This window comes from Paracoccidioides brasiliensis (genome assembly GCF_000150735.1).
Source record: "Paracoccidioides brasiliensis Pb18 unplaced genomic scaffold supercont2.3, whole genome shotgun sequence".
In the NCBI taxonomy this organism is placed as follows: domain Eukaryota; kingdom Fungi; phylum Ascomycota; class Eurotiomycetes; order Onygenales; family Ajellomycetaceae; genus Paracoccidioides; species Paracoccidioides brasiliensis.
Window position 1 is genome coordinate 190,709 of NW_011371360.1, and position 23,015 is coordinate 213,723.

The window sequence follows — 23,015 nt, forward strand, 5'->3', positions numbered from 1 at the left end:
GTTAAACCAGGTGACCTCATCCAACTTCCCAAACACCACCAACGTCTCCAAGTGCCATTACAATATCACTTCAACCACACGTACATACGTCGGAAGATATACGCATACTTCCTCTAGACATCAAAAGCAATTGCATGAAATCAACTCCCACATATACATAAATCCAATGCCCAATCCCGACACCCCGCCGCTGCAGCAAGCTATGTCTGCCTCATCGAAGAGGTTGCTCGCCAATATCCGCAGGATTATTCCACCCATGTTGGAGAAGTTTCACAAAGGTGAGTTTTGTATCTGCATATCTATCTCCTTCCGTCGTTCGCTTTGCACCCAAGGCTCCACGGTTTGGGTTTATGGCTTCTTTGGGTGACTGGGAACTCCAGTGAGTGGTCTGGGGTGAACTGGTTCTGTTAGTGTGCAAGTAGATTAAAAAAAATAAGACAGTATCCCCCTATTGCTGAAGGAGGCAGTCGAGTTGCCAGCTATCTATTTTCTTTTTCCATTGCTGATTATACAATACAGGCCAGCTTGGACGTGTCGCGGTCATCGGGGGAAGCCCAGAGTGTGTAGCCCTTGTGAAACCCCTTTTGTTCCCTAAAATTTATCAGATGTCTTCCTATATGATATTAGAGGAATTGCCTGTCTCGTTTTGTTCGAAGGACTTTGTTTTCCATCGATTATTGTGCATGTTGCGTTTTGAGGATGTTGACTTTTGGATCTCTATTAGCAACACCATCCATCGTCCCCTTGAGTTGGGGTCTATCTACTCTGCTTCTCATTTCTTTTAAAAGACCTCGAGGGATTTGATTATTTATATCTTTTTTTTTGTTATTACGAATTTTGCACAGTTCCACTACTTTCAAGCAACCGTCTACGGAAGAAAGTTTTCCGTCTAAACTGGGCAAAAGAGAAACTGACTGCGCTCTCTCTACACTGCACAGCTATACCGGAGCTCCATATTTTTCCGCAATGGCATCTGCAAGACTTGGTATATTTACCACCCTTTACCCAAGCATTCCTGTTCCTTTGGCTAAAAGGCGCTCCGGAATTGCATACATTTCGGCTAACTCAATTCTCCAAATTTCTCATGATAGGGTGTGATATGGTAAGTTAAAGCCAAATGTATAAAACCGTGGGCTCTGATGAATACTCCCTCCCCTTGCGCTAACCATTGCATTGATAAAATCACAGAGCCATGTCATCTGCGAACCATCCGCAGCAACAGTATGCTCCTCTCCCCCTATCCCAAACAGCATCTCCCAAAATTACTCCATCTCTAACTGCGAATTTAGGTAATAAAAGGCTTCTCACCAAACCTGATGGTTCATCCAATCCTTCAATCATCCACCACACTCTCTGCATTAAAAACAAATCCACTCCCAGCACCAGACATTCTTACTCTTGCTAAGCCCATAATATCCTTCTTGCCCCGCTTGCATGTCCTGGTAATTGGCCCAGGCCTTGGTCGGGACCCAACAACGCTACAAATAGTCATCGAAGTCCTCAAGGAGGCTCGCTCTCGCCAAATGCCCGTGGTCCTAGACGCGGATGCCCTGCTTCTCATCCAAGAGCATCCAGATCTCGTACGCGGCTATCCAGAATGTATTCTGACACCTAACGTTGTCGAATTTGCCCGGTTGGTGAAAGCTATCGGTGTAGATGTGTCATCTGCATCAGCTAATGATGCGGGACAGTCAGAGGCCTGCAAGCGCTTGTCTAATGCATTGGGTGGTGTGACGATTATACAGAAAGGGGCTCATGATATCATTTCCAATGGGATTACTAGCATCGTCTCTGACGTGCGGGGCGGCTTGAAGAGGAGTGGCGGGCAGGGGGATACGTTGACGGGAACTCTGGGAACTATGCTTGCTTGGCGTAAGGCGTATCATGAGGGGTTGTGGGATACGGGGGAATCGGAGGCGGGGGAGAGGAAAGCAGAGCCATACGAACATGATATTGAGAAAGAGCTCTTTCTCAGCGTGGACGAGTGTAGCGGTGGTAATGGGAAAAGGAAGAAATTGTCCCCACCCGCGACGCTTTTACTGGCTGCATGGGCCGGGAGTGCTATTACAAGGGAGTGTTCGAGGAAGGCGTTTGTAGCAAAAGGGAGAAGTATGCAGGCTAGTGATTTGACGGATGAAGTTCATAGGAGTTTTTTGGATTTGATTGGGGAGCCGGAGGGGCCGAAGTTGTGAATAAATGTGTTTTGTGTGTACTCTTTTATTGGAATTTTGTAACTTTGGGTTGGGTGGATCGGGTTCTTATGTGGAATTTAATCTTTTTACAGGATTCTTTCCCTGAAGTCTGGAAAGAAGAGGAATGGCGAAATATATTTCTAGGTTAGGCAGCACATACCAAAGCATCTAACATACGTATCACCTTAAGCAGGAGGTCACTGGAGGTGAAATTTAGCCAGAGGGAATTTCATCAAAATCTCGTTCCACCTGGAGAAGAAACTTCTCGGCAGCTCAGTCCACATTGAGGAAGCAAACGCTAGGAATACGGAAGAGAGCATAACATAAACTCGGGCCCAAAAAGTCGTTGTCATATAGTTATAAGACAACAATGATTTATAACGAGGTCTACCAGAAGAGATAAAAACAAGAAAGTGAGTCGTCGTATCCTTATATCTTATGAAACAAAATATCGAACAACTATGCTGTATTTTCAACCTAATGGCACCCAACGAAATTTCAACGTGGGCTGAAGATATAACCCATTCCCGCACCTTTTATATATGGGTAATCGAACCCTCAACCAAGAAAAATTATAACAAAGGGACCATGAGGATAATTAACTTAACCGCGTGACTCCTTTGAATTGTCAATGGGGGTATCCTAGCAAATTTAAATTGAAACATACATATAGATAAGAAATCGAAATAGCAGGTTGCCGAAGAAAGTTCGCAAAAATCAAAAGCCACGAGTAGGTGGCCCATTGAGGGGGCTGTCGTATGTACAAGTGGGACAAGGAGCGTGATCGCATCCGATACACCTTTCAGTGTTTTGAAAAATATATTCACTTGTGCCGGCGGGGCATTTACACTGAAGTTCTGGTTAGAGGCAAGGGAAGTAGGACATGTAAAATGAACGCTTGCAGGTGAAACGGTAGACTGGGCTTACACATGTAATAATCGTCGATTCTGGAAACTTGTTTTCAATAGGAATGAGTCCATTTAAGTTAAAGCTATAGTTATTCGGCGCAAGTAAACCGAGGTTGTTTAGATTGGTTCTTCGGGGTCGAGTGGCCGCTGGTACCGTTTGTTGCGAATTGAAGATCATCGCCGGCGGGTCGGAGCTCGAAGAGGGTTGAGTGAGCATACTAGCATTCGAAAACGATCCCGATGTAACGGAATCGTACGTCCGCTTAGTGGGTAGAGCGATACTTGATGCGTCTGTCTTCCGAGTTGGAATCTGACTCACTGCAGCCCAAGAACGGCGAGGGCGCCCAAGGTTGGAATTCGTGGAAGGTCGCTGAATCGATGCACTCACATTCATATGGGTTGTCTTGGTAGGAGCCGAAGGTCCCGGAGCCTTTTCTGGTGGTTCTTCTCCGCCATCGCAGCTTCGGCTGTTCGTTCCCTCGTCTCCATACCTCTCCAGTTCTTCGCTGTCATCCGATGCATTACCGGTTGTATTTTCCTTCTCTTCATCTTGTTTGGTAAGATGGCCCTCTGGATGAAGCCAAGTAGCAATCTCTTCTTTCATCTTGAAATGCTTGTTGTCAATATGATGAAACCGCTCATCCCAAGCATCCAAACCCTCGCTGTGCAATGAGATGAGCTTGCGGCAGAACCCGCACCAGAACTTAAACTGTCCATTCCGTCCAATTTTATTCTCTTTCACGATCACTTTAGCTTTTGCCTCGTCGTAAGAATGTTCGGACTGGAGATGCTGAGAAAATTTATATGCCCGATCAAATATGCGGGCACAATCCAATTGAGAACTACTCATACAGAAGGCCACGGGAAAACCCTCATGGTCTGGTCTTTCCATTAACGTCTCGTCTTTGTTGCTTAATTCTTTTGCCCTAGCTGGATGACCTCTTTCTGGACAACGCCAGCACTGGATCTGGAAATGCCGGGTATTCTCGTGGCGCTTCCAGTCATCTTTGCTACCGAATTTTTTGAAGCACCTGGGGTAAGTACATCCGTACGGCCGATAGTGACGTTTCTCATGTTTCCTAGAGCAGTTTACTGTTAGCGAAGCACGATACTCGGAGGGAGAAAAAGGAATTTCATGATCCGATATAAAGTCATACTTCATCTCAGAGAGTCGTTCTGTCTCTCTTGTACAGTCTTTATATCTACATTGAAAACAACCTTTTCTGAGGTATGGCAGGGGGTCGTTCTGAGGAGGCTGAGCAGTTAATTCTTGAGGCGGTGCATCTTGGAGGGTTTGCCAGATCTCTAACTGTTGCAGACTAGTGGTGAGTAACTTGCGCAACGCCTTCGCTCTGGACTCAATTGACCTGTCATTAAGGAGCTCGATGGATGAGGGAAGGGTAGTGTCAGCCTGCTGTTGTGAAACATGGACAGCAGCAGCAGGTGATATGTCAGTGCCAATTTCTTCCTGCAATTGTCCTGGAGGTGAAATGTACATTTCTCCTCCCAATGCTTTGAACAAACCTAACACAACCTCTGTGACAGAGTCATTGCTAGACAGAAATTCTTGGCCTTGACCCATTCCACTAAAAAGAAAAGAGGACAATTGCTCATCTCCACCGTTACGTTCAAAACACTGACCAAGGTTTTGCTCGGGTGGGGGATAGTCCCAGCCAGTTTCATTGTTTCCTTCCCTCATACAACCATCCCCCAAAGAGCCAGAGCAATTTTGAGATGAAGCTGCAGAATTGATCGAGTGGTTGAAAGGCTGATTAACAAAATGTTGGGCATTTAACTGAATATGCAATGGATAATTGGAACCATGGACCACAGCACCATTACCCATACCGACGGTCTCGGCGCGGATGGACTGATGATTATTGATTTGGCCTTTATCAAAAAGAATTCTAGACCTACAGGTAGTTGGATCAGTAACTTCTCGTTGCGGATGTGAACTAGTGGGCGTTTGATTCTCCCGGAAAGTGTTCCCAGTAGTCCGCCTTATGGATTCGAACCAATGTAGCGAGCTAACTTTAGGGTTAGTCAATTCATCTATTTCGCTCCGGAGAACAGAAAGGGGTATGTCAAAAGAAAAACAGGTCTTACAGCTGGATAAGGCGGTCCGTATCTTCGTCCTTATGCATGCGTTTAAGATGCTGTTTGAAATTATCATATCGAGGCCAGATCTTTTCCCTCTTGGAACAATTTTCCGCAAAGCACTTGAACTCTTTGTGGTTTCCATGCTTGGGCTCTATTCCATGAATGCATTTCTGATGTCTTTCCAAGTCATTGACCGTCCCGAAGCCTTGCGTTCGACTGCACCCTTGCTCCTCACAACGGAAACGTTTCTGATGACGCAGCATATGTTTTCTATGAAGTTAATATCAGCCACATCCATGTTCCCATTTGCCCCTGGAACTTACTTTTTATCTGATTGACATTTTCCAGTCCATCCGCACTCCCCTACGTCGCAGGAAAACTGTGTTTCGTTTGCTTCTGAAGTGACCTCACTACCACCTTGCCAACTCTGCTCCTTCTGCTGATGACTGAGGGTAGGTTGATTGTGCAATAGTGGATAGTTGTGTGGAGGGTCTCCATACGAAGGTATGATAGATGGATGAACGGTGGGTTCAATTTGAAAGGAGCTTACAGCGGACGTCGTTGCTGGGCTTCTGGTACCATAACCGGGGTCTGATATGGCAGGGCCATTGATTTGACTAACCAAATCTGAGTGTATATTTTGACAATTGCCGGACATATATGTATTTGTACCACGGACACCACTCCTCTGCCTTTCGTGATTACTTCGGGGCATTGCGTTTTCAGCAACTCCAGTAACTCGTACGGGGCTCCATGGCTGCTGATGGGTGGAGGTGAGATTAAACCCGGGATGTTGTTCTAACAAATCGCCATTAAAACGGCTATCAACAAAGCGCCATGACGGTGTAGCTGCAGCATGTGCTTGTAAATCTATGTCAGAGGGCGAAGATCCCGGTACAGGCCGTAGAGAGTTATATGAAGACACATCTATAGGACCAGCAGCGCGCACATCCATTATCCCCTGAAGAACATCTCCGATGTCCCAGGCTGCTTTGCCATCGAGGTTAATCGGTGCATTCTCACCGGGAGCCTGGGGGGAATAAAGAAAATGCATTAGTTATCAGCAAAAGACACGATGCAACATAACAATATATTTTGCTTCACGTCGAAGGAGAGCAATGTTAACTCGCTAGCTACTCTCGTAGCTTAGGCAGGTAATCAGAAAAGGGGAGGGGAGGGGGGGAATAAAATAAATAAAAAAAACAATCCCTTTAGAAAGAGAAGACTAGATGAAGAATATATTATTCTTACAGTAAAGTAAACATTCCGTCGCCCACGAGAATGAGGTAAAGAATAACTTTGAGACATGACTACAACAACCCTAACCACGTTTCACAAAACTGAGGTTAAAGAGTCAAGATCATTTCGAAAAACAACAATATGTGAAAGAACCAGGGTTTCGTTGTTGTTGTTTTGCATTTAGGAGCATGGAATACTGGCAAGGGGGAGGGAGGACGTTTGCAGTGTGAATACGTGCTGGAATGAACTGGTCGCTGTGCGGCAGAAAATTATGTAGAAAAAATTATGGCGGGGAAGATAAAACTATCACTTCAGGTAGAGAACAGGAGGGGCAGCCCATAAAACACGAGAGAAGGAAGAGCTTGGAAGATCGGTGGTGCGGCGACGGTCTCAAACAAAAGGTAAGTGGACAAAGATAAGGATATCTTAAGGAGGTATACTTGAAAGTGCGGGGGCAAAGACCTTGACAATAAAGAGCGTGGCAGCGGGCTCAAAAGGCTGACAGAACTTCAACGTTAAGCTAATCAGATGGGGAGGAGTAACAGTTAAGTAGAGCAAGTGGAGCGGGGGAACAACGATATTGGTGACCCCAGTGAACACAAGACATGGATGTTGCCCTCAAACTTAGGAGCCGCAAATATACTCCGCTTATTCCAACAACCTATGCTTCTTTGGATGATGCAAAATCTCGCGGATTTGAAGCCGAGAGGCCGGATTTGGCCTCTTATGGGTTCCCCGTTTCCCCTCCTTGTCTTTTATCGTCTCGAGGCCTTCATCAGGTTGTCCACAGTTTAACGTGGCGCTGCAAGAAGGGCCTGCGTGTGAGAGAAACGAGAATTCTTGATGGAAATAAAATGGGACAGGTCCGTTCGCTCTCTGGTGTCCTTACACGTTCCCGACGATCCGTCGGACTTCCAGCAAGGAATCGTTCGTCCACAAACCCTGCGACGGGGAAAACGGGATGGAAAGTTAGAGCAATTAAGCAAAGTGTAACCCGTAAAAAGAATAGGGGTGTGCTAGCACTCCGGATAGAATAGTCCCAGAGAGCACAATGATTAAGTGGCATCAAGCCCTGTCATGTGTTGAAGAAATTAAATGAAGATGATCGATTAGCAAACCACTTCCTTGGGGATCTACATGTACCGATTCGCTCTTTTGTTCCTCACCTGCAGAAAAAGTGGGACAGCAGCAGGAGAGAAGTGAATAAAAAGCAAAGGAGGCAAAGGTCCGGGTTTGAGACGAGCAAATAGGATGGCCGAAAGGTTGAGTGAATAGAAGAACATTGGAATTTTGGAACCTCATGCTGGCACCGGCTAGGTTTGCATCGGAGGGAAAAGAAAATACTTCCCAGCACCGGTGGGCGCCCCTCGGGCGCAGGAGGGTTGTGTCCTATTTGGACTGGTCGTCAATCATACGAGATGCCAGACATCTTCGCCGAGAGTCATGTTTTCTTGATTGGAGAGAACACAGTAGTTCTCTATGATTCGTTGAGAGCCTAGATACGCATCTTGTCCGAACCTCTTTTAGTAGCTTCTGAAAGATGTAGAGGAGAGAATAATCTCTGTCTGTTCTTGGATGTTCTGCTGGGGGAGAATTTGATGCGTTGCGTGATGAGGCTAAGCCAGTCATGTGTTGCGACAAGGCGGTTACTCTCGCGTACGTCAAATATACAGAGCTGACCAACCTGCGAGAGGTATTTCGCTGTAGTATTACGCTCTGATACGAGCCTTGTGCTCTGCTGCTGCTGCCTGAAAGATAAGTAGTTATACTTTAGTCCTGATCAGGTTCCGCAGCACCATCTTCATAACCAACCAAATCGTAGCCCTGTTTCATGGTTGTGGAGGTGGACGAGGATGGATGCTCTCACCGGGGAGCGGGGGTAGAAATCGAAAGTGAAAAATTCAGACTCCTCCAAATAACATGGTGCCACTTAACTTTCAAACATGAGGAAATTTGAATCTCGCCGGCAGAACAAGTCTAGAAATCCAAGTTAGCGTAACCAGCATTCTGAAGGTTGGCTCAGTCCAGGAAGGGGTTCGGGATAGTTGGAGATCTGATCCCATATTCAGAAGATTGAATGTAATCTGCAATGTTGCATCATTCTATGCAGAGTGCTCATTTTCGGAGTGAAAATAAAAATCAGATTACAAACAAATATGCATACTAACATGCACGGAACCAGCTACCATTATTTAGCTTTCCAACACCAGAGAACCCAAGGCTCGTAAGATATGCTGTACTGAGGGGAAGAAATTCTGTGATATTCATTTGTCTCATCCCAATATAAACAGCATATCCAAACTGGTAAAGAAAACATCAAAATATAAATCTATTTAATGAAACTTAACAGACATACAGACCAGGATATAACATTCATGTCCATATATGCATAGTAAGTAAACTCATAAATAACAAACATCAAGGAAATATGCAGCTTCAAAGAGTTGAGGAAGTCATAAAAAAAAGCGTGAAACAAGAGGTGTGTAACGATAGAGAAATGGTCATTGAGGGGGAAAATAGTAAATGAGATAAAGCCAAGATGCAAAGGAACAAAGATGGGGAAATAAAATGTCGTAGTAGTATGAAGGTGTGGTCACGGGAAACACAAAAGACAATGGGTATGGGGAAATCAGGCTGAGACGAGTGAACCTACGTGGGAGGATATTGGACATCACAGAGGTGAGAAAGCAAAAAGACATGACGAAGGTGAAATGCAAAAAGACAGAAACATCAAAATCAAAGGTTGACAAAAAAAAAGTTGAAGTAAACAAAACCTGAAAATCCATTGAATAATCGATCATTGCTGGATCACAAGTTATATAAACAGATGTCGCCAGTATCACTGATTCTGACATTGACTTTGACCACTGTTAGGTTGCATTGGATACCCTTCTGTCAGGTCTGCGGCCCCGTCACTAGGTCCAGACATCTCTAGATACCGCATCCCAGCTGGGGCCTCGGTGTAGTGTAAACCTCCCGACTGGTCAATTGGGTCTTGCCCTTGCTGATACACGTACCCGAGATTTTCTATTGGTGAGGCATACATTTGTTGGTGATTATCATAGGCAGTGCTGACGGAAACATTTGCCGAAATATCCAAGCCATAGGTCGCTGAAACAACAGGAGCCTGAGTTGTGTCCGGCAAAGATACGTCATCTCGGCGTGACATCGCGTTGTATGGAGGTGGGTATGGAGTAGAAGCAAAATGAGGGCTCAATTGGTGATGGCCATCAGTTGTAATTGGACGACCATGTGGTGACGGTGACCTTGTCTGTGAAATCTGTGAATAAGGAGAGAGACTGTAATTCAGTCCACCGTCCAGTGCTGACCTTCCACCCATTCCTTTAGGGACAGCGGTATGGTCATTGTAGGGATGAAGATGGCCCGACAACAGAGGAGATTGGGCGGCTGCATACAATTCTGAGTTTTGTGGCACTGAATTGTAGAAGGCTGAATGATCTATATTAGCGGCTGTAACTTGATCCGATTGGAAGGAATGAGAATAATGCGTTCCTCCGCCTGGGAGAGGACTCGTTGGCGGGTGTGCGACGCCAGGTTGCCGTTGCGTTGTGTGGTTTCCAATATATATGGGGCTAATAATAGTATCTGCAGATGCCGTCCGTTGCGTGACAAGTGCTAAGACTGGCATGGCAATTTGCTCCATATGCTTAGCCATGTGTACAGAAAGTTTTTTCCAGCTGTTGCAAACGTTACCACAAAACCGACATGCCTCGTCCTTGGGTTGCTTAGTTGTGGTATGGTGACATTCTTCAACTAATTTCCACACATGATCTAGCCCCTGCTCAGAAGCCAAAAATTTCTGGTTGTGCGGCTGTTTACCGTTTCCATTTCCACGGCCTCTGGAGGTTTTAACTTTAGGTTCTGGCATCTTGTGTTCTCGAACGAGATGTTGAACAAAATTGTCTTTCCGGTAGCAAGTGTGCGAGCAGTCCGGAATGCTACAAGTCCACCATTCTAACTGTCGATGTCGTTCACTCTCGTGCCTCACCCAGTCCGCCTTCCTCTTAAACGATTTCGGCTCAGTACATTTGGGAAACGTACATGTGAATGGCATAACATCTTCATGAACATGCTTCGTCCAGTCAGAAGGTTTCTGGAACGTTTTTACTTTGAAGCAAAGGGAGCATTCGAATTGTGCGGGAAGGCGTTTAACCGGCGGTAGTGGAACGGCAGGGGGAAAGAGTGCAGCAGTCACAGCGCTCTCACCGAAGCTGCTAAAATTGACATCAGGATCAGCAGAACCGAGCACTTGGAACTGCGTGCATGTGGAGTCTGGATCTTTGGAACTGATTCTCGGAGGCAGCATGGTAGCATCGCCACCCTGATCAAAGCAATGTTTGCCTGCACTGCACTTTTGCATGCGCACAGCTTGATTATGCTGTACCTTAAGCTCGACGAGCTTTTTGTATCGACGTACCTGCTCTTGCGCAATGCGTTCCACCAACACCGGAAGAAGCCGTGGGTTGAGCTGTTGAATCTGGGTCTTGAAACCTTCGAGAGTCGGGACAATTGGATCCGCTCTGACAGTAAAATCCATAGCTACACCCTTATCTCCCATGGCTTCGTTCTCATCATCCTCATCCTCATCCTCATTCAAGCACCTCCTTGATTTTGGACTAGGTGTGATGTCTTGGAGGGGAGAAGCGAGAGTGGGAACAGGCGGGCCACCATAGGTAGTCATGAGTGCCACCAGTCCTCCGGATGCAGGTGACCTGGAACATTTCGTAAGATCACTTTTGCTACGACTGCGTCGCATAAAATTATTCCAAGGAGTCGACGAAGAATTAGGAGAAGATACCCCGACTGGTGAGCGACCGCTAACAGCGGCTATATGTCCTGTCATAGCCAGAACTGCATTTCCGGTTATTAAAGGAGACTTTGTCGAACGAGTGAAACTTGGCTTCCTCTGCGGTAGTAACGATGCGGAGATCCCACCATCCCTTGAGTCTTTAATTTTTGCCTTATCGACAGATTCTGTGCTAGGTTGCTGTTGGACGGATTCGGCTAACTTGCGTTTCGCGCTGCTATTGCTCCTCTTAGGTAGAAGAAGTTTGCTCGCATGGTCAAGAATGCTGCCCCGTCTAGTGTGTTTTTTCTCCTTGTCAGAAGAAAACGAATTAAAAGAGCCCCTAGGTAAACTACTGGCGTCTGATTCACTGAGTCTTCGAGTCCCCCATGTCGCAGTTCGGGATGCAGTTTCGATATTTTGGGAGGCACTTAAAAATCGCATCACAGCGGCATTCGAGCTTGGTGGCTGATGATTTGTATTGCCAAAGCGAGAGTTATTGGGTGGGTCCTGCCAAAGCCGAGCTCTAATGAATTGACGGGGAAGAGGTTCCCTATGTTGAACTTCTATGTCTTTGGCTGGCGGGAAGGGCTCTGTGTTGTCTAGTTCGACTGGGGCAATCACACCCATACTTGCCGGGGGAGATTCTGGAACGCTGACTGAAGAGTCTGCATCGGTGTCGTCATCTGTATCTTCCAAGCCGGTGTTCTCATCAAGTAAGACACCAGGTCCCGGGATATTAGAATCATCAAATATATGCCAATCAGTGCCAGATGGATCTCCAGTGCTTCTAGCTCTACGGCGAAGTGTTATCGACTTGTGTCTCCGACGAGACCGGCGTCCAAGATTACTGTTATCCTCGACTTCGCTATTAGCTTCGCTGACGGACAACCACAGTTCTACATCTGCATTCTTTTGATCTCGTCTGCGTTGCTCTTCCATTTCCTTGATCGTTGGGACGTACGCGTCTCCCTGTGAAGCGGGTTCGAGCCCGCTTTGGCCCGTAGAAGGGTTTGCAATCGAAGACCCATCATCTGCACGTAATGAGGAAGCGGGAACTGAAATAGACTTATAGTGCAAACTAAAGTAGTGATCGTCGGACTCGTCCTCGTGCTCGTGTCCATTGTCGGATGGTGCAAGATGAGACGACGACAAAACTGTTCGACCTCTCTTGCCCGGCCTTTGACTCACTGGCCCGTCGGGTCTAGAAGGAGAGTCGCCTCTGGTGTAGCTCGATACCTTAACTATTGGACTGGTAGCTCGATCGCCATGGAATACGCTATTAACTTCAAGTGTGTCACTGCACGGACTAGTAGTGGTGAGCGTAGGCGTTTGTTGAAAGCGATGGGCTGGAATATCCAGTCTTGAAGGCCTGTACGCCATGTCTTTTGCGTCACCCATACCAGTATAATCTAGATTTTGGACGGTAAACGGAGGGCTAGGTGTATTTGTAAGCACTGGACTCAGTAGTTGCGATGCTGAAGTTGTTGTTTCTAAGCTGCGCTCATTCCTTAACTTTACAGGGCCCGTATGTTGAGGTGGATGACGCTGAAAGCTGTTCGACACTGACAGTGTAGACTGCTCGAATTCAAGATGGTGGCCAAATTCGGGCTCCAAGAAAAAGGGTTCGTCAACTTCTGGAGAGCCGTAGCAACTGAGATCGCTATATCCGTTATCAGCGTAACCGGAGGGACTTAGGAAATCTTGATGGGATGCAGGGGAGTAAATGTTGCTTGCTGGATTTGTGTTCGGTTGCGGGTATGTAGGATCGTCCGTGGAAGCATCCAGGGGAGGGCAGTTGATCGGAGATACGGATAGTGAGTGGGTATTGAAGTCCTTCCTTGATAAATGATCGCTCGGGCAGTGAATTTCTAACACAGAAAGGTTTACTGTAACCGAATCACCCCTTGAATTCAGACTCAATTCCTCCTCGCCGTTTGAGGGATTCGAAACGAAGTGGTCACCGTTGTTGATTTGACCGTTGAAGGCAGAAAGATTTCGAGAGAGATTTTCAATAGATGGCGGAGATGAGGTTGCCGCCGACATAATTTATAGAAGAATAAAACTTTAGGGATGAGTGAGGAAACAGATTGCCGGATACCTGGACGAAAATGAAGGTAAAAGGGCGGAGAACGGCTGCAGCAAGTCGCGAGATAAAGTAGGGAGGAGAAAAAATACACTGCGAAATTCTCGTATAGGGGCTGAGGCAGCACCCTACTCCCAATGTTGCACAAGGCGACCCAGGGCTCTCCGATCTCTGAGATCCGTTGGGTTGGAGGAAAGCAAAACGATAGTGGTCGTTCGCACCTGTTACATTCCAAAACAAAGCGGGTGGTGGGGGGGAGGGAGGGAAGGGAGGGAGGGAGAGCTTTGGAACTACAACCCGCAGACTGCTTGAGGTAGTGTTTATGTCCCTGTGTAAACTGCCGCTGGAAAATTGTGTTGCGGAGGGGATTGTTCGGGAATATAAATGATGTTGTTTGTGGTGGTGAAATGCGGTCGTTGGAACCCCCGCCGCTGCGATTAAGAACATATGGAGGGGAGGGAAGCTCGTCGACTGTGGTTGCTAGGTGAGGGCACCTGGCGGCGGGTGACGAAAGCAAAGAACTTTCGAACACTAGAGGCGAGCAAGAAGGAATTAACTGATGGAGATTGTTTGTCGTCCAAGTGTGTGCGAAAAAAGACTGCAAACAAGGGACGACGATGGAGTGCACTGAGGAGAGACTCAAGAGACCATGATGGGCCCGACGGACTCAGGTTTCCGTGCCGAGACGGCCATGGCGCAGCATGCGGCTGATTTAGAAGAAAGCCCGTCGATACACCTTGACGGTCAGCCTTCAAGGATGCTGCTATGCATGCTGGCTATCGTCAATGAAGTTAGTGCTTCCCGAGAAGCCAATACCTAGTTAAATGAAACCGCGGTTGGCTCCGGCTCATAATAACTACCTCGTCGATCAAGTTAATCAACGGCTGTTTTTGACTTGCTTGATCCTCGATTGTAAACTTATCAGTGTTACCTAACTACCTTGAAGACATTGGGGGGGGGACTGGACTCTTCCCCAACTTCCTCTGAGGTTTGGTTCGTATGGAGTATTTAACTTGTTAGTTGGTTAGGCCGTAGTTGGTGGTTCTTTGGGGGGAAGCTTTTGACTTACCCATGGATATTTCAGAATAGCTTTAAGTAACTAACTAGTTAATGCTTACTTTTTCGTTGATCTTGTTTTTATTTTGGCCGCATGGCTTTTATTGATTTTTTTTTTTTTTTTTTTTTTTCCTCATTTCTGAATTTTTTTTATCCATCGTCTCCTTGTCTTCTTTTCCTTTCTCATCCTCTTTATAATATATCTTATGAACGTAGAAAAAAAAATGCCCTTAATTTTCAGTCAGTTAGCTGTGCCTAGATACCTACCATTCCACCACGCTCGCTGTCAGCTTTCCGTTCTCACAAGTTTATCTTTGGGCCAAAAACCCACTTATAAATAATTCCTTGCGGTACTTCATTGGAATCTAGTGATATTCTTTTACACATATTGATATTGTGCGGTCTCTAGTGATGGTCAGATGCCCGATGACAATGAATGGGAACTTGTTTATGGTTGAGGAGAACTGTTTCATTGCTACTTGAGCCTCGAGCTAAGTATAACTCTGCTGCTGCATACTATGATTCTAATGAGATGATCCGAATGGGTGGATAATTGACAAATAAATTGGATGCATTAAAAGAACGTGAGAAAGGGGGGAAAGCAGGAATTTTGAGAGAAAGGTTTGATACCGGCTCGATCAAAGAGAAAGAGGGGAAGAATGGAGGGTCAAGAATGTAATAAGAACTAAGTAGAAATAACTATACGAGAAAAATTAGAACGTGAAAGGAGCAAAACACAGTACCAGGAAAATTCAGGTTATGAATTTGAAGCAGCAGCACCCTTAAATAAAAGCAATCGAAAGACGCTGGGATGAGGAAAATGGGGTAGCAGCAGCAGGAATTATAAGAAGTCCCGTCCTTGGGAAACAGAGCGGGATGCCATGTATTCTCAAGTTAGTCAGAGTCGTGAAACAAATACACGGAAAGCAGAAGAAAACTACCATCATACAACAATGCTTTCTATCATGGTAACAAGTTCATACAGAAACGAAGTGGAAGTGGGGAGAATGCAGAAAGAAACGAGGACCGGGATTAAAAAAAAAAAAAAAGAAAAAGAAAAAGAAAAAGGAAAAGAAAAAAAATAGAAAAAAAAAGGTTAAGAAAGTGAGAGGGAACTGGCAAGCAGAATGTGTCTAGAGGAGCAAGAAGTGTTAAATTAAGGGAAACAAAATCGAAAGAAAATTATAGTAGTAATGGCGTTGACTCAACCAAGTGTTTCGCCGAATGATGGTCCATCTGGTCAATATATGACCGGATGAATCAATTGAGTGGAGGAGCACAGAAGAAAATTGACGCTTCCGAAAAATAAATTAACTAAATGAAAATAAAAGTATGAAAATATAGGTTGGTAATGACGGCCAATTATCCGAACCATCCATGGAAATTATCTTCTTTCGACCTGCTCAGCAGCTTCTTGCGCAACAGTTCTGCAGATCACTCAACATCATCATCATCCGCCTCCGCACTGGCTGGATCTTCATTTGCAGACTTGTCTAAAGGAAGATCAGAAGCACCAGGGGGAACACCGCCATCATCAGCCGCAGGGTCAACGGCAGGGGTACCAGATCTAGATCCCGACGGATCAGCCATCTTCTTGGAGAGTTCCATTTTCCGTGCAAGGACAGAAGGTGAGTCGGCATAGAGGACAACACCAGGTAGGTAAACGCATCGAGTGCCCTGTTCGCCGTCTTCGGTGAAGTCTTCGTGCGCAGGCTCGCGGTAGATTCGAGGAAACATACGGAGGAGAACTCGTCGCTTGCGGATCGTGGGAGAGGAGGCACCATTGCCAGTGTTTTCTGCTGGTGGTGATGGGGCAGTGTCATAGTTAAATTCCTTCCAGCCTTGGTTCGTGGTTTGTTCGTCCTCTGCGGAAGGCATGGTTGAAATAATGAGTTCTCGCTCGACACGGGCAAGGCGCCATGTCTCAGCTGCAAGTTTAACGATTTTCCGCACGCCAACGAGCAGGGTGTCGAGGTTCTTGGGGTCTGCGAAGTGGCGGATGTGGTCGATGATTTCGTCGACGATAACGGCAGCAACCACATTGATGGCTTGCTTGGCATCAGATGTTGTGTAGGCGGCTTTCAGAGTTTGTTTTCTCCAATAGGCCTCGCGTCTCACGGACTTGCACCGGATATCCATTGATAGCATTTGGAAGAAGGTATCTGCTTTATCGTAGCGTCTACCAAGTGTGAATAAGAACGGTTGGAAGATCCTGTAGTTGAGTGTCTTGGAAATCACATGCTGGATGTAGGCAGATCGGAGTTCTCGAGACGCTTGCGAGTTGTCTAGGAATTGAGGAATCTCGGAGGGGATCTTAGCGATGATATCTGATGGTGGGTCGATAGGGAGGTAGCCGAAATGCTCCTTCGAGAGGTCGACAATGAGATGCAAGAGTTGGCCAAAGCATTGAATGCTAGAATACCAAAAAGAGACAATTAGAAGTTGTCTATAGGAAAGAGAAACACTTTGAACAACGAATCAAACAACATTTTTGCAGTTACTTCCTTTACGGCAAGTAGAGGCTAAGAGAAAAGGGGGAAAAAAAGGGGGAACCAAATCAACAAAGGACAGAAGATCGGCGCTCCAATATGCAAAGAGATCCAGAGCCATGGTCTGGATTCCAAAGGCTAACCCAGATGGGTACTTACAAAAAGCCGTCCCCTTTCATCTTCATATCAGTTGCCTCCCCGAGACTATGCAATGTTTTCTTCAATCTGTCTCGTTCTCTGCCCATCACCTCCTGCGAAATCCGCATACCATCTATAGCACTCCGTAACTGATCCTCCCTAACTTGTCCCTCCCTGGCAAGAATCTTCTTTTCCTCCCCTGCTTGTCTCAGATCCTCCGCTCGTTGAGCCAGCTGGGTTTCTAGGTCCTCTCGAGCCTTTTGCCAGGCCTCTTCCTTTTGTTGATACTCGTTTATTAAGTTGTCTATTTTCTCCGCGGCTTCCTGTGCAGCGGCATTACGCTCCTTGTCGTGGGCTTCGTTGAGGGCGTCGAGTTCGTCTACATGACGTTTCTTCATTTCGTTGAGTTCGGCCTCTTTCGTATCCAGCTCTGCCTGGTTGGATTCAAGTTCAGTCTGCTTGCTCGTTAATTCGTTTTGGACCGAATCCAGCTCGGATTGCTTTGCTTGAAGCTCGGTGTTCTTCACGTCCAACTCGCTCATTTTTCCTTCAAGTTCTGCAATCTTTGCCTTCAATTCAGATTGCTTAGAGTCAAGTGCACCCTGTGTAGCGTCAAGTTCTCCCTGTTTATCTTTTAGCTCTCTCTCCTTATCCTCCAACTCTCCCCTCTTCATTTCTAGCTCGTCCCGAGCTGTCACCAAATCACCTTTAGTGGTATCCAGCACGCCCTGAGTAGTCTCCAAATCGGCTTTCGTAGTTGCCAGCTCAGCATGTGTGGTCGTTAACTCGCCTTTTGTTGTTTTCAGCTCACCTTCCATAGTCTCCAATTCGCCTTTCTTCGTTTCTAACTCGCATTGAGTGGTCACCAAGTTTTCCTTCGTCATTCCCAGCTCTCCCTGAATAGTCTCCAATTCCCCTTTCAAGGCAATCAGCTTCTCCTGTGTCGTATCTAACTCCGCTTGTTTGGCCTCCAATTGGCTTTGCTTAGCATCAACATCTGCTTGCTTTGCGTCGAAGTCAGCCTGCTTTGACTTCAACTTACCCTCGTACTCGGTGGCCAAGGCAGCCTTCGCCTCTTCCAGGGCCTGCTTCTCAGCTTCCCATTCAGCTTTGAGTGAGTCACGTTCATCCATAAGTTCTTTCTCACGGGCTTTTAGCTGTTCGTCTGCGAGTCTGTCATCTTCGTTCTTGATCTCCTCAAAATAGCCTTCCAATTCTTGCTTCTGGATAGCCAAAGCTTCCTGCTCCTTTTCCTGTTGTTTCTCTAATTCTTGCTCGTGTGCTTCTTTCGCTCCCTGGATGGCGCGCTGGAGAGTATCAATTTCCACTTGGAGATCCTCTCGCATTTGAGAAAGTTCATTGTTTTCCTTTTGAGCCTCAGCCAGGCTGTTCTCAATATCCTTTTTTATTTCCTGGAGTCCGCCAAGCTCGAATCGGAGTTCGGTGATCCTTCCCTTTAATTTAGAGCATTCCTTTGCACTCTCGTTGGCAGTTTTCTGCATTTGCATCTGGAGAGCTTCAATGTAGAACTCTTTCCGCATTAGGGATTCCTCATGCTGAGCCTCGATTTGCTTATGTTCTGCCTCACGCGCAGACATATGACTTTGCTGATCTCGATAGCTGACTACTAGTTGACTAATATCTGGGATGATACTTTGGATTCTTGAGAGGAGACTAACATTGAGTCCCTCGCCACTTGAAGCAGATTTTACGTTCTCAATCATCGGTTGCTGGACTAGTGCCGGTTCTTTGACAGATCCATAATGGTTGTAATAAGGATCCGCATATCCCCGGCCAAATGATGTCCGACTATTCTTTGTCGCGTGGCAGTATTGGTTATATGGCAAGTTCATAGTAGACGAGAGCATAGAGGTATGGTAATTTGGAGGGGTGACCGCCATACTCTTGGGATCGACAGGTGCTCCGTTGTGTGGTGGTATCATGGCAGGGGTATATGGATGCACTACAGGGCTGCCAAATGAATAATGGTGTGAAACGATTGGAGCGGGTGAAGGGCAGTGGATGTATTGGCAAGATGCAGCTGGGCTGGATCTTGGCTTCACTTCGGATAGAGAAGGAGAAGGAGGGGGAACTTCTGCTGCTGATAATGGTGGGTGCTTTAGAGGCGCCGACGAATCTTCCACTGCTCTGCTCGTGTTATCGGGTGCATCGAATGGGTTGTTTGATACTACAGCAGCTGGAGTAGCGGGCCCAGCAGAAGATATAGCACTGGCGGGTGATGGAGCTGATTGCTCTCGAGGTTCTTCAGGTTCGCTCTCGTTGTCTTCGTCTTCAATGTCGTCCTTATCGAGGATATCGTCCACACGTGTGTCAACGGTTGACTGCTTTTCAAGTTGTGTGGCAGTGAAAATATTTGGCCAGGAAATACTGGCAGGTTTGAAGCTCACAGGAGTCGCTGATGGACTTGATCCGGTAGAATCTGGCAAAGGTGGAAGACTTTCTATGACAGATTGGGTCGGTGGAGGATGCTGAGTCTCCTGAAGTCTTTGAGGTTCCTGGGTCTCTTGGATCTCTTGAGCTTCTCTGAACTCCTCTAGCTCTTGGGATTTATGACGTGCTTGAGATTCGTCCGCCTCTTGATGTTCCTGGGATTCTAGAGGTTCCTGAGGTTTTTCGGGTACTTGAAGTTCATCGGATTCTTGAGGTTGTTCAGGATCGTCAAGTTCTTCGAGTTCTTGGAAATCCTCAAGCTCTTCCTTTTCTTGAGGTCCCTCGGGTTCTTGAGGCTTTTCGGGTCCTTGGGGTGCTTTAGGTTCCTGAGGTTCGAGAGTAGGTGACTGTAGTGGAGATGCCTGAGATTCTGGGGTAGATTCTTGTTTTTGTGCCTTATTTTCCTTCTTTCCGTTCTTTCCTTTGTTCTGTTTTCTGGCTTCCTTCTCCTTTGCCTTGCGGGATTTTGCACTTCCTCCACCTGAAGGCATCGTAGCGGCGAGAAACGATATCAAATAATTCGATACGCCTGCTGTCACCTGACATGCAACAACGTGGTCCCAGTTAAAAAGGAATTAAAGATCCTTGTTCTGGATAGAGAAGAACCAAATTTGGAGATGTTCACATATATGACTGGTAAACATTTGCAAGCATGGCATGCGGCAGTGAGGTAGATGAGGGCACTTAAGTGAAGACACGAATTCGTGGTTAAAGTCCTTTAGAGGCGACACGCACGAGGGGGGTGAGGTGAGTCTCAGTAAAGATATGTGAAAACCGTTCGAATTGGAATAGCTAGACACGGCGTGTATGCAAATGGATATAAACAATGGCAGAAAAGGGAAAAGGTGGTGTGTATTGTGGAGCAATCAAAGACGAAAGAAATAATGGAACAGAGTGAAAACCAAGGTCAGCGAGTTGGTAGCAAACTGGCGTCGGATGCATGAAAGAAAAGTATTTCTCGAAGAGAGACTGGGAAAGCGGAAATGTAACCAGAAATAATAAGCTGGTTTCTCAAGTCGTACGCATAATAATTGATACAAAGTCGAAAAACACGTTGGATAATCAGTGCTGAGGGGGAAACGCAGAAAACCGAATGGGGATGGCTGGCAAATCCTCCCATGTGAGGATTGCTAAAATAAAACGAGGCCGGAATGGTTCTTCAGAACCAGGCCGGAAGGAGGCCAATGGAAGGTTGTCTGTGTGCATATTGGGCATCAAAATAAGTGTCTAATTTCATCTGTCCGCCCAGGTGTCCGCATTAGTCAGGTAGCAACAGGACCTGCGTGTGCTCTCCGAGCAGCGAACACATAAGCGGACTGGAGGCTGGAGCCCGGAGAATGGGGACAAGTCGCTTGGTGGGTTGAATAATGGTTGGCATGTGGGACTAATGATGGTGGAAACGAGCGCGACGGAGCAAATAGGCGCAAAGCATCTGGCAATCGGCGCCCTCCCAAAAAGCAAAACGCACCATTTAGGCATTATGGAGTATGCTGCAGTGGGTGGGAGGTGCGGTGGAATGCCCAAGGCGAGGAATTTGTGAGTTGTGGTTCTTCATCATGGGATATGCATGGTAGCATGGGTGGAGAGGGCATCCGACGCTAAAAGGCCAGTTAGTTCGAGGACACTAAGGACCGGGAGCCAGTAATAGATCAGACCGCTTTGAGGAGTCGAAGAATGGCTGTTTGGAAGTTCCTGACACAGAGAGAACTAGTTGAGAAAAGAGCAAAATGGACAAGATGAATGTAATGACATAGATGGCGGGATAAGGTATTAATATAGCAAGGGATAGAAAAGAAAGACGTGCTGATTGTATAAAAATTTTAATGCGTCATTTCTCCACAGAGATCAAGACCAAATAAAATTCACGAAGGTAACGATCCCAAAATAAAAATATCAAAAAGAGAAAATGAAAAAAATAAAATAAAATAAAATAAAAAACACTCTTCTGAGAATTTCCCAAACATCGGGATGGAACTACAAAATTTACTAAGTTTATAACCTGGAATCCAAAATGATCCAGCAAATTGTGTGCTTGACAAGCCCTAGAAGCTCTATCAGTATGGCAAGTCTCCTTATTCTTCATCGACGCTTGGAGGCAGAAAAGGTCTCGCATGAGACATAAATCAATAACTTGCACCAGAAATAGAGGCTTGTCTTTCCGAGAGCTGGAGGATGACCCTTCTCACAGCTACCCATTTCCAACCGCTGTTCGGCAGTTAGGCCCCCGTTGGGGTTACATCTCTTCCTGCTCATCGCAATGCCCAATAGGGCCTTCGTTATAAAGCTCCTCCTGTTGGATCGTACAACACACCACTTCAGACTTCTCGAATGTGTGTTTCACAGGCTACATCACTCTGGCAAGGGTACACCCAGCCTATCCTGTAATTGTGGGCATATTCGCAAATATAGAAGCATGGCCTGAAAATGGAAGGATATCTCGACTGCACGATTCAGGTAGAAATCCCAGGCGTTGTCTCTCTGCTATGGAAGTGGGAAGGTTGATTCATCCAGGACAGCAAGAAAGACCTTTGCGTTGTAAACAGGCTTGGCTTAGTTTTATCTCGAAACCGCCTCAAAGTATCATGAGAGGGATCTCGCCGTGGTAGATAGGAGAAGAGATAGCAGATCGAACTATGAGACCATTTTTGTTCTGTTAAAAATGGCACTTCAAGGGCAAGTGGCCAATACACTCTGCGGCGCCAAATAGAAATACATCAAAGATTGAAGCCCGAACAAGAGAATAAATGTAGTTTGATAAAAAAATAGTTGTGGCACACCTTGAGAATCAGAATAGACGGGATAATCGCCTTGCCTGGTTCATTTTGCTTTTCCTCTGAAAAACACTAAACTGCTGTCGTAAGAATTTCCCAGCCAAAAAGACATCTGCCAGTAATTTTATCGCCTATTTTAAATCGGTGAGGATCTAGCTGCTGGAGCTCATGCAACGTATAACTATTAGTTATCGCTCATGACAAAATGTCACATGTATTAGTACGATAGTTACCGCGCAAGTTTCTTCATCTTTCCGAAAAAATTCACTTGTACATCAGAGCTAGCGTCACAGAGGTTTTAGACGCCGAGAGGAGCTCTCCCGAGAGGTTGGTCCGCAGCAATTCTTTCAACCAAGCGAAAAATATGGTTTGTTAGCCCATCAAGCGTGGATGTAATCAAGTTTCTTTGGCCAACGGTGCTCGAGAGAAGAGTAAGGCGCTTCCCGTGATAGCGTGCGTGGCTGGATCGACAGCAGACGCCTCATAATAATGCCTTATATCTTGTGTCTGCAAAAGCACTGATCTTCAGGTGGAGTAACCTGAATCCACGTGGTCTGGATATCCCAGCAATTCTCCTACTACCTACCTGGATAGAGCCGCAGCTGTGATACGAAATTCCTGATGCCAAATTAAGGCGGCCTGGAACCTGTGCCGGGATCACTCAGAACATGCCCGCTAACTTCAGAGCAGCGGCCAGCTGGGACACTGGGTTACTGTGGGAACAAGGGTTCCAAGTAAAAAAAAATTAACTAAATGAACCTGAGATGATATACTAACT

General features: G+C 46.3%; 6 protein-coding genes across 6 annotated transcripts; 3 read left to right on the forward strand and 3 right to left on the reverse strand.

Moving 5' to 3' along the window:
* Positions 1-166: 166 nt before the first annotated feature.
* On the forward strand, positions 167-2,192 carry PADG_02448 (YjeF family domain-containing protein; the record flags this gene model as incomplete). Its single annotated transcript, XM_010759689.1, has 5 exons — positions 167-278; positions 520-648; positions 939-1,102; positions 1,189-1,221; positions 1,290-2,192. The coding sequence occupies 5 exons, from the start codon at positions 167-169 to the stop codon at positions 2,190-2,192; spliced, it is 1,341 nt and encodes a 446-aa protein (XP_010757991.1).
* An 861-nt stretch (positions 2,193-3,053) lies between these two features.
* On the reverse strand, positions 3,054-6,508 carry PADG_02449 (uncharacterized protein; the record flags this gene model as incomplete). Its single annotated transcript, XM_010759690.1, has 5 exons — positions 3,054-4,179; positions 4,258-5,127; positions 5,207-5,470; positions 5,524-6,230; positions 6,452-6,508. 5 exons carry the CDS (start codon positions 6,506-6,508, stop codon positions 3,054-3,056), a joined length of 3,024 nt encoding a protein of 1,007 aa, XP_010757992.1.
* Positions 6,509-7,044: 536 nt separating this feature from the next.
* PADG_11429 (uncharacterized protein) lies at positions 7,045-7,476 on the forward strand (the record flags this gene model as incomplete). The annotated part of the gene is made up of 1 exon (XM_010760599.1): positions 7,045-7,476. One exon carries the CDS (start codon positions 7,045-7,047, stop codon positions 7,474-7,476), a length of 432 nt encoding a protein of 143 aa, XP_010758901.1.
* Positions 7,477-9,278: 1,802 nt separating this feature from the next.
* Positions 9,279-13,292, reverse strand: PADG_02451 (uncharacterized protein; the record flags this gene model as incomplete). Its single annotated transcript, XM_010759691.1, has 1 exon — positions 9,279-13,292. The coding sequence occupies one exon, from the start codon at positions 13,290-13,292 to the stop codon at positions 9,279-9,281; it is 4,014 nt and encodes a 1,337-aa protein (XP_010757993.1).
* A 2,530-nt stretch (positions 13,293-15,822) lies between these two features.
* Positions 15,823-19,957, reverse strand: PADG_02452 (uncharacterized protein; the record flags this gene model as incomplete). Its single annotated transcript, XM_010759692.1, has 2 exons — positions 15,823-16,801; positions 17,037-19,957. 2 exons carry the CDS (start codon positions 19,955-19,957, stop codon positions 15,823-15,825), a joined length of 3,900 nt encoding a protein of 1,299 aa, XP_010757994.1.
* A 608-nt stretch (positions 19,958-20,565) lies between these two features.
* On the forward strand, positions 20,566-21,006 carry PADG_02453 (uncharacterized protein; the record flags this gene model as incomplete). The annotated part of the gene is made up of 2 exons (XM_010759693.1): positions 20,566-20,664; positions 20,737-21,006. 2 exons carry the CDS (start codon positions 20,566-20,568, stop codon positions 21,004-21,006), a joined length of 369 nt encoding a protein of 122 aa, XP_010757995.1.
* Between the last annotated feature and the right edge of the window lie 2,009 nt (positions 21,007-23,015).